The following is a 13500-nucleotide window of genomic DNA, read 5'->3' on the forward strand; positions in this document are numbered from 1 at the left end:
TTATTATCAATTTTGGAATTTTTCGAAATTCAATATTTCGAATTTTTCATTTTTTGAATTCTCGACATTTCCCATTCCCGGTTTTTGAATTTTTCGAATTTTTGAATTGTCCCATTCATTTCAATTTTTCGATTTTACTATTTCTGATTCTAATTTTCGATTTTTTGAATGTTTCAATTTTAATTTTTCGATTTTCCGAATTTTCGACTTTTCGAATTCTCGATTTTAGATTCTTCGATTTTTTTATTATTTCGAATTTTTGATTATCAGTTTTGGGATTTTTGAAAATGCAATATTTCAAATTTTCCAATTTCTATTCTTCGATTTTACGATTTGCAATTTTTGAATTTTCGATTTTTTAAATTTCCAAATTCCAATTCTAGGTTTTTGGTTTTTCTATTTTCCATTTTTTGATTCTTAAATTTTCGATTTATTGAATTTTCTATACTTTAAATTTTCGAATTTTAATTTTTAGAATTTTCGATTTCCGATTTTTGAATTTTCGGCCTTTTGAATTTTATAATTTCAATTCTTCAATTTTCCGAATTTTCGGTTTCCGATTTTTTGGAAAAAATTAAAATAGTGTAGGGTAATGACGTCATTTCGGAGATTATTAAAAATCCTCTGCCGAAAAAAACAACACATTTTTTTTACATTTTTATTTCAAGTGCAGTGCCAAGATCATTGCAATTATGTCTAACGAATGTAGTCACGTTAGCAACCGATGGATATATTATTTGGAATGGAGCTGTCGACTGAAGATTCACCAACAAAGTGGACTCCAACCAGTTCCTGTCATTTTCCCCGTACATCCCCAAACACGACGCCTGGATCACCACAGGCCAGTCCTTCTGATCAGGTACGTCACAATAATTGTCCAGGAGAATCGCCATTTGCTGGAGGAGGCTCCAGGGTCGCTCGGTGGGGTGGCAGCCCGGTAACGACGTCACTAAAAACACCCTCACGTCATGGAAATCGGCGCGCTTTACATAGTCAATCCAGGTTCCCAAAACCGGCAGTTTGTACTGTTTTAAAAACAGGATAAGGTCGCTTTTGAAGCCAGTGGGGGAATCACGAGCGCATTCAGACATTCGACATAAAGGACTCACCCAAAAGCTGAAACTTACCGTAGTGAATTGTATGGTTTCATTGTAAAATTACCAGTGGTTGAAGTGCTCCCAGTGGTCTTGGTACAAATTCGCGCTGGACACCACCACTCGAACTGAGTCGTCGTCGTAAACGAAAATCGCTAGTTTTCTGAAATAATCATAACTGAGTATGAAAAGGGGGTTTGTGGGGGCGAAATTACGAGCGGTGGCTTCCGTGTAAGTCTCTGACCGCCACACAGTGGGATTTCACGTTCGGTAAATTATCAGCGACGTATTTTTCCAGTTCTGGGTTTTCTTCGCCATATAGTATCGTGAGAGGTTTGGACCTGAAACTTCTACCTGTGTTGGTGTTTTTGTGTTTTTTACGTACCGCAAGTGTTTTTGGTCGTATTGATTCATGAGCCACTCGATGTCCACTTTAAACGTGATTTGGAGCGACGTTTTCAGTTTGCCTAAGCTGGGGCACAGCAAGTCCGTGAAGAAAATCGTGTTGTCTTGCTGGGGTAAGCAGGGGATGGTGTTGTAGAAAATGTTGTACGGGGAGGCTAAATGTAGCTTTTGGTTCATCGTTGCCATGGTTTTTGAATGGTACTAATGGTACTTGTGTGACGATCGACCAATCAGCTGTTTGTAGTACGGAACGTAGGTCCAGGAGTGGACGGTCAGTCGATTTTAGTCGAGGGAACCCGAGCGCCTATCAATTTTGAAAAAATCGAGATAATTTTATGTAAAAAAGTTCGGTGTTTAATTTTTATAAAATACGATATTTCTGCGCTTGTGGTGGATGAATCCGTTGAGTTTTCACACTTGACGTACGGATTTTTGGAAAGATTATTCATTTATCCCCGTCCAATAAATTTATGACGTCATCACAATTTTCGTTTTTTTGACTTTTATTTTGCAATTTTTCAATTATACTATTTTTAATTTTTCAATTTTTCAATTTTTTCAATTTTAAAGTTTCCAAATTTTTAATCTTTCAATTTTACAATTTTTTCTTTTTTTTATTTAAGAAGTTGAAACATCGAAAAACTGAAAAAACGAGAAATTGAAACATTGAAAAATCTAAAATTGAAAAAAAGGAAAAATTTAAAAAATGCGAAAGTTGAAAAACCGAAAAATTCCAATCTGAAGACTAGAAAATTGCAAATCGAAAAACTGAAGAAACAAATAAACTGAAGAATTGAAAAATTCAAGTCAGAAAAAAAAATTCTAAATTGATTTCTTCGATTTTCCGAATTTTCAAATTTTCATATTTCCGATTTTTTGATATCCGATTTTTTGACTTTCTTTTTCCGATGTTTTTGATTTTCGAAGTCAAATTTTAAATTTTGGAATTTTCCAATTTCAATTCTTCGATTTTCCAAATTCTCGATTTTAGATTTTCTGATTTTCGATTGTTTGATTTCCGTTTTCGCGATTTTCTATTTCCGATTTTTAAATTTTCTAGATTTTCAATTTCTTGATTTTCCATTTTTCGATCTTCCATTTTTCGGCTTTCCATTTTTTGATTCTTCAATTTTCGATTTTCCATTTTTCGATTTTCGATTCTTTGATTTTTGTTGTTTCGAATTTTTGATAATCAATTTTGGGATTTTTCGAAATGCAATATTTCGAATTTTCAATTTTTTGAATTTTCGACATTTCGAATTTTCGATTTTTTTAATTTTCGACATTCCTACTTCCCGATTTTCATTATTTCGATTTTTTGAATTTTCCAATTCCAATTCTTCGATTTTCTAAATTCTCGATTTTAGATTTTCTGATTTTCGATTGTTTGATTTCCGATTTCTCGATTTTCTATTACCGATTTTTTAAATTTTCTAGATGTTCAATTTCTCGATTTTCCATTTTTCGATCTTCCATTTTTCGGCTTTCCATTTTTTGATTCTTCAATTTTCGATTTTCCATTTTTCGATTTTCGATTCTCCAATTTTTTGGTTATTTCGAAATTTTGGTTATCAATTTTGGGATTTTTCGAACTTCAGTATTTCGACTTTTCCATTTTTTGAATTTTCGAAATTTCGACTTCTCGATTTACAATTTTTTGAATTTTTGGATTTTCCAATTTCAATTCTGCGATTTTACGATTTCCAATTTTTGAATTTTCGATTTTCTATTTCCGATTTTTTGAATTTTCGAAGTCCAATTCTAGATTTTCGATTTTTCGGTTTTCCATTTTTCGATCTTCCATTTTCGATTTGCCATTTTTAATTCTTCAATTTTTGATTTTTTGTTGGTTTCGTATTTTTCAATTTTTGAATTTCCGACTTTCCGAATTCTCGATTTTCTGAATTTTCGGTTTGAGATTTTTTCGATTTCCGATTTTTCCATTTTCTATTTCCGATTTTTTGAATTTTCGAAGTCCAATTCTGAATTTTCAATTTTTCCATTTTCCATTTTTCGATTTTTCGTTCTTTGATTTTCCATTTTTTGATGCTTCAGTTTTCGATTTTCGATTCTTCGATTTTTTGGTTATTTCGAATTTTTGATTATCAATTTTGGAACTTTTCGAAATTCAATACTTCAATTTTTCCATTTTTTGAATTTTCGACATTTCGAATTTTCGATTTTTTGAATTTTCGACATTCCGAATTCCCGATTTTCAATTTTTCGAATTTTTGAAATTTCCAATTTCAATTCTTCGATTTTCCAAATTCTCTATTTTGGATTTTCTGATTTTCGATTATTTGATTTCAGATTTTCCGATTTTCTGTTTCTGATTTTTTAACTTTTTTTGATTTTCAATTCCTTGATTTTCCATTTTTCAATCTTCCATTTTTCGGCTTTCCATTTTTTGATTCTTCAATTTTTGATTTTCCATTTTTCGATTTTCGATTCTCCAATTTTTTGGTTATTTCGAAATTTTCCATTTTTTTAATGTTCCACATTTCGAATTCCCGATTTTCAATTTTTCGATTTTTTGAATTTTCCAATTTCAATTCTTCGATTTCCGTTTTTTTGGTTATTTCGAAATTTTGATTATCAATTTTGGGACTTTTCGAAATTCAATACTTCAATATTTCCATTTTTTGAATTTTCGACATTTCGAATTTTCGATTTTTTGAATTTTCGACATTCCTAATTTCCGATTTTCATTTTTTCGAATTTTTGAATTTTCCAATTCCAATTCTTCGATTTTCTAAATTCTCGAATTTAGATTTTCTGATCTTCGATTGTTTGATTTCCGATTTCTTAATTTTCTATTTCTGATTTTTTAAATTTTCTAGATTTTCAATTTCTCGATTTTCCATTTTTCGATGTTCCATATTTCGGCTTTCCATTTTTTGATTCTTCTATTTTCGATTTTCTATTTTTCGATTTTCGATTCTACAATTTTTTGGTTATTTCGAAATTTTGGTTATCAGTTTTGTGATTTTTCGAACTTCAGTATTTCGAATTTTCCATTTTTTGAATTTTTGAAATTTCGAATTCTCGATTTGCAATTTTTTGAATTTTTTCATTTTCCAATTTCAATTCTGCGATTTTACGATTTTCGATTTTTGAATTTTCGATTTTCCATTTCCGATTTTTTGAATTTTCGAAGTCCAATTCTAGAATTTCGATTTTTCAGTTTTCCATTTTTCGATCTTCCATTTTCGATTTGTCATTTTTTATTCTTCAATTTTTGATTTTTTGTTTGTTTCGAATTTTTCAGTTTTGAATTTCCGACTTTCCGAATTCTCGATTTTTTGAATTCTCGCTTTTGGATTTTTTCGATTTCCGATTTTTCCATTTTCTATTTCCGATTTTTTGAATTATCGAAGTCCAATTCTGAATTTTTAATTTTTCGATGTTCCATTTTTCGATTTTTCGTTTTTTGATGCTTCAGTTTTCGATTTTCGATTCTTCGATTGTTTGGTTGTTTCGAATTTTTGATTATCAATTTTGGAACTTTTCGAAATTCAATACTTCAATTTTTCCATTTTTTGAATTTTCGACATTTCGAATTTTCGATTTTTTGAATTTTCGACATTCCGAATTCCCGATTTTCAATTTTTCGAATTTTTGAAATTTTCAATTTCAATTCTTCGATTTTCCAAATTCTCTATTTTAGATTTTCTGATTTTCGATTATTTGATTTCAAATTTTCCGATTTTCTGTTTCTGATTTTTTAACTTTTCTTGATTTTCAATTCCTTGATTTTCCATTTTTCAATCTTCCATTTTTCGGCTTTCCATTTTTTGATTTTCCATTTTTCGATTTTCGATTTTCCAATTTTTTGGTTATTTCGAAATTTTCCATTTTTTAATGTTCCACATTTCGAATTCCCGATTTTCAATTTTTCGATTTTTTGAATTTTCCAATTTCAATTCTTCGATTTTCGTTTTTTTGGTTATTTCGAAATTTTGATTATCAATTTTGGGATTTTTCGAAATTCAGTATTTCGAATTTTCCATTTTTTGAATTTTCGATTTTTTGAATTTTCGAAATTTCGAATTCTCAATTTGCAGTTTTTCTTGATTTTAGATTTCGATTTTCTGTTTCCGATTCTTTTAATTTTCGAAGTCCAGTTCTAGATTTTCAATTTTTCGAATTTTTTAATCTTCCAATTTCAATTCTGCGATATTACGATTTCCGATTTTTTTTTATTTTCGATTTTTGTTTTTCGATTTTTCGGTTTTTTATTTTCGATTTTTTAATTTTTCGAATTCCAATTCTAGATTTTCGATTTTTTGGTTACTTTGAATTTTTGATTATCAATTTTGGAGTTTTCCGATATTCAACATTTCGAATTTTCGATTTTTTTAATTTTCGACATTTCGAATTCCCGATTTTCAATTTTTGGAATTTTTGAATTTTCTAGTTTCAATTTTTCGATTTTCCGAATTTTCAATTTTAAATCTAAAATTTTGATTTTCGATTTTTTGATTTCCGATTTTTCAATCTTCATTTTTTGATTCTTCAAATTTCGATTTTCCATTCTTCGATTTTTTAATTACGTCGAATGTTTGATTAATTTTGGGATTTTCCGAAATTCAATATTTCGAATTTTCAATATTTCGATTTCCCGATTTTTCGTTTTTCGAATTTTTGAATTTTCCAATTTCAATTCTGCAATTTTACGATTTCCGATTTTTGAATTTTCGAGTTTTTGATTTCCAATTTTTTGAATGTTCGAAGTCCCATTTTTCGATTTTTGATTCTTCGATTTTTTGGTTATTTCGAAACTTTTATTATCAATTTTGGAATTTTTCGAAATTCAATATTTCGAATAATTCTTCTTTTTGAATTTTCGACATTTCGAATTCCCGGTTTTCAATTTTTCGAATTTTTGAATTTTCCAATTTCAATTATGCGATTTTCCGAATTCCCGATTTAATTTTTTTTGATTTTCGATTTTTTGTTTTCCGATTTTTCAATCTTCATTTTTTCGATTTTTCATTTTTTGATTCTCAAATTTCGATTTACATAGTCAATCCAGGTTCCCAAAACCGGCAGTTTGTACTGTTTTAAAAACAGGATAATGTCGCTTTTGAAGCCAGTGGGGGAATCACGAGCGCATTCAGACATTCGACATAAAGGACTCACCCAAAAGCTGAAACTTACCGTAGTGAATTGTATGGTTTCATTGTAAAATTACCAGTGGTTGAAATGCTCCCAGTGGTCTTGGTACAAATTCGCGCTGGACACCACCACTCGAACTGAGTCGTCGTCGTAAACGAAAATCGCTAGTTTTCTGAAATAATCATAACTGAGTATGAAACGGGGGTTTGTGGGGGCGAAATTACGAGCGGTGGCTTCCGTGTAAGTCTCTGACCGCCACACAGTGGGATTTCACGTTCGGTAAATTATCAGAGACGTATTTTTCCAGTTCTGGGTTTTCTTCGCCATATAGTATCGTTAGAGGTTTGGACCTGAAACTTCTACCTGTGTTGGTGTTTTTGTGTTTTTTACGTACCGCAAGTGTTTTTGGTCGTACTGATTCATGAGCCACTCGATGTCCACTTTAAACGTGATTTGGAGCGACGTTTTCAGTTTGCCTAAGCTGGGGCAGAGCAAGTCCGTGAAGAAAATCGTGTTGTCTTGCTGGGGCAAGCAGGGGATGGTGTTGTAGAAAATGTTGTACGGGGCGGCTAAATGTAGCTTTTGGTTCATCGTTGCCATGGTTTTTGAATGGTACTAATGGTACTTGTGTGACGATGGACCAATCAGCTGTTTGTAGTACGGAACGTGGGTCCAGGAGTGGACGGTCAGTCGATTTTAGTCGAGGTTACCCGAGCGTCTATCAATTTTGAAAAAATCGAGATTATTTTATGTAAAAAAGTTCGGTGTTTAATTTTTATCAAATAAGGTATTTCTGCGCTTGTGGTGGATGAATCCGTTGAGTTTTCACACTAGACGTACGGATTTTTGGAAAAAATTATTCATTTATCCCCGTTCAAAAAATTTGAGATGTCATCACAATTTTCGTTTTTTCATTTTCTTTAATTTATCGATGCATTTTTCAACGTTTCGATTTAATAATTTTTCGTTTTTTTGACTTTCCTTTTGCAATTTTTCAATAATACTATTTTTAATTTTTCGATTTTTCAATTTTTTCAATTTTTGAGTTTCCAAATTTTTAATCTTTCAATTTTACAATTTTTTCTTTTTTTTTTTATTTAAGAAGTTGAAAAATCGAAAAATTGAAAAAAAAGGAAAAATTTAAAAATTGTAAAAGTGGAAAAACCGAAACATTCCAATCTGAAGACTAGAAAAATTGCAAATCGAAAAACTGAAGAAACAATAAACTGAAGAATTGAAAAATTCAAGTCAGAAAACAATTTTCTAAATTCATTTCTTCGATTTTCCGAATTTTCAAATTTTCGTTTTTCCGATTTTTTGATATCCGATTTTTTGACTTTCTTTTTCCGATGTTTTTGATTTTCGAAGTCAAATTTTAAATTTTCGATTTTCCATTTTTCGATTTTCCATTTTCGATTTTCCATTTTTTATTCTTCAATTTTTGATTTTTTGTTTGTTTCGAATTTTTCAGTTTTTGAAATTTAGGCATTCCGAACTCTCGATTTTCTGAATTTTCGGTTTTAGATTTTCCATTTTTCGATTTTTCGTTTTTTGATTTTCCATTTTTTGATTCTTCAATTTTCGATTTTCGATTCTTCGAATTTTTGGTTCTTCCAATTTTTGATTATCAATTTTGGGACTTTTCGAAATTCAGTACTTCAATTTTGTCAATTTTTGATTTTTTCACATTTCGAATTTTCGATTTTTTCAATTTTCGACATTCCGAATTCCCGATTTTCAATTTTTCGAATTTTTGAATTTTCCAATTTCAATTCTTCGATTTTCCGAATTCTCGATTTTAGATTTTTTGATTTTCGATTTTTTGTTTTCCGATTTTTCAATCTTAATTTTTTCGATTTTCCATTTTTTGATTCTTCAATTTTCGATTTTCCATTTTTCGATTTTCGATTCTCCAATTTTTTGGTAATTCCGAATTTTCGATTTTTTGAATTTTCGAAATTTTGCATTTTCAATTTGCAATTTTTCGAATTTTCGATTTTCAATTTTTCGATTTTCGATTCTTTGATTTTTTGGTTATTTCGAATTTTTGATAATCAATTTTGGGATTTTTCGAAATGCAATATTTCGAATTTTCAATTTTTTGAATTTTCGACATTTCGAGTTCCCGATTTTCAATTTTTCGATTTTTTGAATTTTGCAATTCCAATTCTTCGATTTTCCGAATTCTCGATTTTCGATTTTTGATTTCCGATTCTTCGATTATTTGGTTATTTCGAAATTTTGATTATCAATTTGCAATTTTTCGAATTTTTGGATTTTCCAATTTCAATTCTGCGATTTTACAATTTCCGATTTTTGAATTTTTCGATTTTTCGAATTTTCGATTTTCCATTTTTCGATTTTCGATTCTTTGATTTTTTGGTGATTTCGAATTTTTGATTATCAATTTTAGGATTTTTCGAAGTTCAATATTTCGAATTTTCAATTTTTCGAATTTTTGAATTTTCCAATTTCAGTCCTTCGATTTTCCAAATTTTCGATTTTAGGTTTTCTGATTTTCGATTGTTTTCCGATTTATCGAATTTCTATTTCCGATTTTTTAAATTTTCAAGATTTTCCATTTTTCGATCTTCCATTTTTCGGCTTTCCATTTTTTGATTATTCAACTTTCGATTTTCCATTTTTCGATTTTCGATTCTTCAATTTTTTGGTCATTTCGAATTTTTGATTATCAATTTTGGGATTTTTCGAAGTTCAATATTTCGAATTTTCAATTTTTTGAATTTTCGACATTCCGAATTCCGGATTTTCAATTTTTCGATTTTTTGAATTTTCCAATTTCAATTCTTCGATTTTCCAAATTCTCGATTTTACGTTTTCTGATTTTCGATTGTTTGATTTCCGATTTCTCGATTTTCTATTTCCGATTTTTTAAATTTTCTAGATTTTCCAATTTCTCGATTTTCCATTTTTCAATGTTCCATTTTTCGTGTTTCCATTTTTTGATTATTCAATTTTCGATTTTCGATTCTTTAATTTTTTGGTCATTTCGAATTTTTGATGATCAATTTTGGAATTTTTCGAAATTAAATATTTCGAATTTTCCATTTTTTGAATTTTTCGCATTTCGAATTCCCGATTTTCAATTTTTCGATTTTTTGAATTTTCCAGTTTCAATTCTTCTATTTTCCGAATTCTCGATTTTAGATTTTTTGATTTTTGATTATTTGATTTCCGATTTTTCAATCTTCATTTTTTCGATTTTCCATTTTTTGATTCTTCAATTTTCGATTTACCATTTTTCAATTTTCGATTCCCCAATTTTTTGGTAATTCCGAATTTTCGATTTTTTGAATTTTCGAAATTTTGCATTCTCAATTTGCAATTTTTCTAATTTTTGGATTTTCCAATTTTAATTCTGCGAGTTTACGATTTCCGTTTTTGAATTTTTGATTTTTTGTGTTTTCCAATTTCAATTCCGAATTCTCGATTTTAGATTTTTCGATTTCTGATTTTCGATTTTTATTTTCGATTTTTTGAATTTTCGAATTCCAATTCTAGATTTTCGATTTTTTGGTTACTTCGAATTTTCAATTTTTGGAATTTTTGAATTTTTCAACTTCAATTATTCCATGTTCCGAATTCTCGATTTTACATTTTTTGATTTTCAATTTTTTGATTTCCGATTTTTCAAACTTCATTTTTTCGATTTTCCATTTTTTGATTCTTCAAATTTCGATTTTCCATTCTTCGATCTTTTGATTAATTCGAATGTTTGATCAATTTTGGGATTTTCCGAAATTCAATATTTCGAATTTTCAATATTTCAATTTCCTGATTTTTAGTTCTTCCAATTTTTGAATTTTCCAATTTCAATTCTGCGATTTTACGTTTTCCGATTTTTGAATTTTAGAGTTTTTGATTTCCGATTTTTCAATTTTCTATTTCCGATTTTTGGTTCTTCGATTCGATTTTTCGGTTATTTCGAAATTTTATTATCAATTTTGGAATTTTTCGAAATTCAATATTTCGAATTTTTCATTTTTTGAATTTTCGATATGTATTTCGAATTCCCGGTTTTCAATTTTTCGAATTTTTGAATTATCCAATTTCAATTTTTCGATTTTACTATTTCTGATTCTAGAGTTTTCGATTTTTTTGAATGTTTCAATTTCGATTTTCCGATTTTCCGAATTTTCGACTTTTCGAATTCTCGATTTTAGATTCTTCGATTTTTTTATTATTTCGATTTTTTATTTTTGATTTTATTAGAGTTTGGATTTTTCAAAATGCAATATTTCGAATTATCCATTTTTCGAATTTTCGACACTTTGAATTTTCCATTTTTTGAATTTCCGACATCTCGATTTGTCGATTTTCAATTTTTCGAATTTTATAATTTTCCAATTTCAATTCTTCGATTTTACGATTTGCCATTTTTGAATTTTCGATTTTTTTAATTTCCAAATTTCAATTGTAGAGTTTTGATTTTTCGGTTTTTCATTTTTTGGTTCTTCAAATTTCAATTTTCTATTTTTCGATCTTTTGTTTAATTCGAGTTTTTGATCAATTTTAGGATTTTCCGAAATTCAATATTTCGAATTTTCAATAATTCGATTTCCCGATTTTTAGTTTTTGAAATTTTTGAATTTTCTAATTTCAATTTTGCTATTTTACGATTTCCGATTTTTCGATTTTCTATTTCCGATTTTTTGAATTTTCGAAGTCCAGTTTTTCGATTTTCCATTTTTCGATTTTTGATTCTTCGATTTTTCGGTTATTTCGAAATTTTATTATCAATTTTGGAATTTTTCGAAATTCAATATTTCGAATGTTTCATTTTTTGAATTTTCGACATTTCCCATTCCCGGTTTTCAATTTTTCGAATTTTTGAATTTTCCCATTTCAATTCTTCGATTTTACTATGTCTGATTCTAGTTTTCGATTTTTTGAATGTTTCAATTTCAATTTTTCGATATTCCGAATTTTCGATTTTTCGAATTCTCGATTTTAGATTCTTCGATTTTTTTATTATCTCGAATTTTTGATTATCAGTTTTGGGATTTTTCAAAATGCAATATTTCGAATTTTCCATTTGTCGAATTTTTGGACACTTTGAATTTTCGATTTTTTTGAATTTTCGACATCTCGATTTGTCGATTTTCAAATTTCGAATTTTATAATTTTCCAATTTCAATTCTTCGATTTTACGATTTGCAATTTTTGAATTTTCGATTTTTTAAATTTCCAAATTCCAATTCTAGGTTTTTGGTTTTTCGATTTTCCATTTTTTGATTCTTAAATTTTCGATTGATTGAATTTTCTATACTTTGAATTGTCGAATTTTAATTTTTAGAATTTTCGATTTCCGATTTTTGAATTTTCGGCCTTTTGAATTTTATAATTTCAATTCTTCAATTTTCCGAATTTTCGGTTTCCGATTTTTTGGAAAAAATTAAAATAGTGTAGGGTGATGACGTGATTTCGGAGATTATTAATAATCCTCTGTCGAAAAAAACAACACATTTTTTTTAGATTTTTATTTCAAGTGGAGTGCCAAGATCATTGCAATTATTTCTAACGAATGTAGTCACGTTAGCAACCGATGGATATATTATTTGGAATGGAGCTGTCGACTGAAGATTCACCAGCAAAGTGGACTCCAACCAGTTCCTGTCATTTTCCCCGTACGACCCCAAACACGACGCCTGGATCACCACAGACCAGTCCTTCTGATCAGGTACGTCACAATAATTGTCCAGGAGAATCGCCATTTGCTGGAGGAGGCTCCAGGGTCGCTCGGTGGGGTGACAGCCCGGTAACGACGTCACTAAAAACACCCTCACGTCATGGAGATCGGCGCGCTTTACATAGTCAATCCAGGTTCCCAAAACCGGCAGTTTGTACTGTTTTAAAAACAGGATAAGGTCGCTTTTGAAGCCAGTGGGGGAATCACGAGCGCATTCAGACATTCGACATAAAGGACTCACCCAAAAGCTGAAACTTACCATAGTGAATTGTATGGTTTCATTGTAAAATTACCAGTGGTTGAAGTGCTCCCAGTGGTCTTGGTACAAATTCGCGCTGGACACCACCACTCGAACCGAGTCGTCGTCGTAAACGAAAATCGCTAGTTTTCTGAAATAATTACAACTGAGTATGAAAAGGGGGTTTGTGGGGGCGAAATTACGAGCGGTGGCTTCCGTGTAAGTCTCTGACCGCCACACAGTGGGATTTCACGTTCGGTAAATTATCAGCGACGTATTTTTCCAGTTCTGGGTTTTCTTCACCATATAGAATCGTTAGAGGTTTGGACCTGAAACTTCTACCTGTGTTGGTGTTTTTGTGTTTTTTACGTACCGCAAGTGTTTTTGGTCGTATTGATTCATGAGCCACTCGATGTCCACTTTAAACGTGATTTGGAGCGACGTTTTCAGTTTGCCTAAGCTGGGGCACAGCAAGTCCGTGAAGAAAATCGTGTTGTCTTGCTGGGGTACGCAGGGGATGGTGTTGTAGAAGATGTTGTACGGGGCGGCTAAATGTAGCTTTTGGATCATCGTTGCCATGGTTTTTGAATGGTACTAGTGGTACTTGTGTGACGATCGACCAATCAGCTGTTTGTAGTACTGAACGTCGGTCCAGGCACGGTCCAGGAGTGGACGGTCAGTCGATTTTAGTCGAGGTTACCCGAGCGTCTATCAATTTTGAAAAAATCGAGATAATTTTGTATAAAAAAGTTTGGTGTTTAATTTTTATAAAGTAAGATATTTCTGCGCTTGTGGTGGATGAATCCGTTGAGCTTTCACACTAGACGTACAGATTTTTGGAAAACATTATTCATTTATCCTCGTCCAAAAAATTTATGACATCATCACAATTTTCGTTTTTTAGACTTTAATTTTGCAATTTTTCAATAATACTA

The 13500-nt window shown here is 30.1% G+C and overlaps 2 protein-coding genes across 2 annotated transcripts; both read right to left on the reverse strand.

Annotated features, from left to right (window-relative positions):
• Positions 1 to 650: 650 nt before the first annotated feature.
• Positions 651 to 7220, reverse strand: LOC135140304 (probable tyrosyl-DNA phosphodiesterase). The gene is made up of 8 exons (XM_064070797.1): positions 7012 to 7220; positions 6842 to 6967; positions 6694 to 6789; positions 6522 to 6648; positions 1480 to 1664; positions 1310 to 1435; positions 1162 to 1257; positions 651 to 1116 (listed from the first exon to the last, which is right to left on the reverse strand). Exons 1-8 carry the CDS (start codon positions 7215 to 7217, stop codon positions 651 to 653), a joined length of 1428 nt encoding a protein of 475 aa, XP_063926867.1. The 5' UTR covers positions 7218 to 7220.
• Positions 7221 to 12109: 4889 nt separating this feature from the next.
• LOC135140305 (probable tyrosyl-DNA phosphodiesterase) lies at positions 12110 to 13178 on the reverse strand. Its single transcript, XM_064070798.1, has 4 exons — positions 12939 to 13178; positions 12769 to 12894; positions 12621 to 12716; positions 12110 to 12575 (listed from the first exon to the last, which is right to left on the reverse strand). Exons 1-4 carry the CDS (start codon positions 13142 to 13144, stop codon positions 12110 to 12112), a joined length of 894 nt encoding a protein of 297 aa, XP_063926868.1. The 5' UTR covers positions 13145 to 13178.
• Between the last annotated feature and the right edge of the window lie 322 nt (positions 13179 to 13500).

Source organism: Zophobas morio, unplaced genomic scaffold (assembly GCF_036711695.1).
Source record: "Zophobas morio isolate AGI-343-1 ecotype UQ-CSIRO unplaced genomic scaffold, CSIRO_AGI_Zmor_V1 ptg000040l, whole genome shotgun sequence".
In the NCBI taxonomy this organism is placed as follows: Eukaryota; Metazoa; Arthropoda; class Insecta; order Coleoptera; family Tenebrionidae; genus Zophobas; species Zophobas morio.

Coding starts and splice junctions, on each gene's coding strand:
- LOC135140304 (XM_064070797.1), bottom strand. CDS start 7,217: ATGGCAACGATGAACCAAAAGCTACATTTAGCCGCCCCGTACAACATT. Junction 6,968..7,011: donor TACGACCAAAAACACTTGCG/GTACGTAAAAAA, acceptor TAGAAGTTTCAG/GTCCAAACCTCTAACGATAC. Junction 6,649..6,693: donor TGGGAGCATTTCAACCACTG/GTAATTTTACAA, acceptor GGTAAGTTTCAG/CTTTTGGGTGAGTCCTTTAT.
- LOC135140305 (XM_064070798.1), bottom strand. CDS start 13,144: ATGGCAACGATGATCCAAAAGCTACATTTAGCCGCCCCGTACAACATC. Junction 12,717..12,768: donor TTACACGGAAGCCACCGCTC/GTAATTTCGCCC, acceptor TAATTATTTCAG/AAAACTAGCGATTTTCGTTT. Junction 12,576..12,620: donor TGGGAGCACTTCAACCACTG/GTAATTTTACAA, acceptor GGTAAGTTTCAG/CTTTTGGGTGAGTCCTTTAT.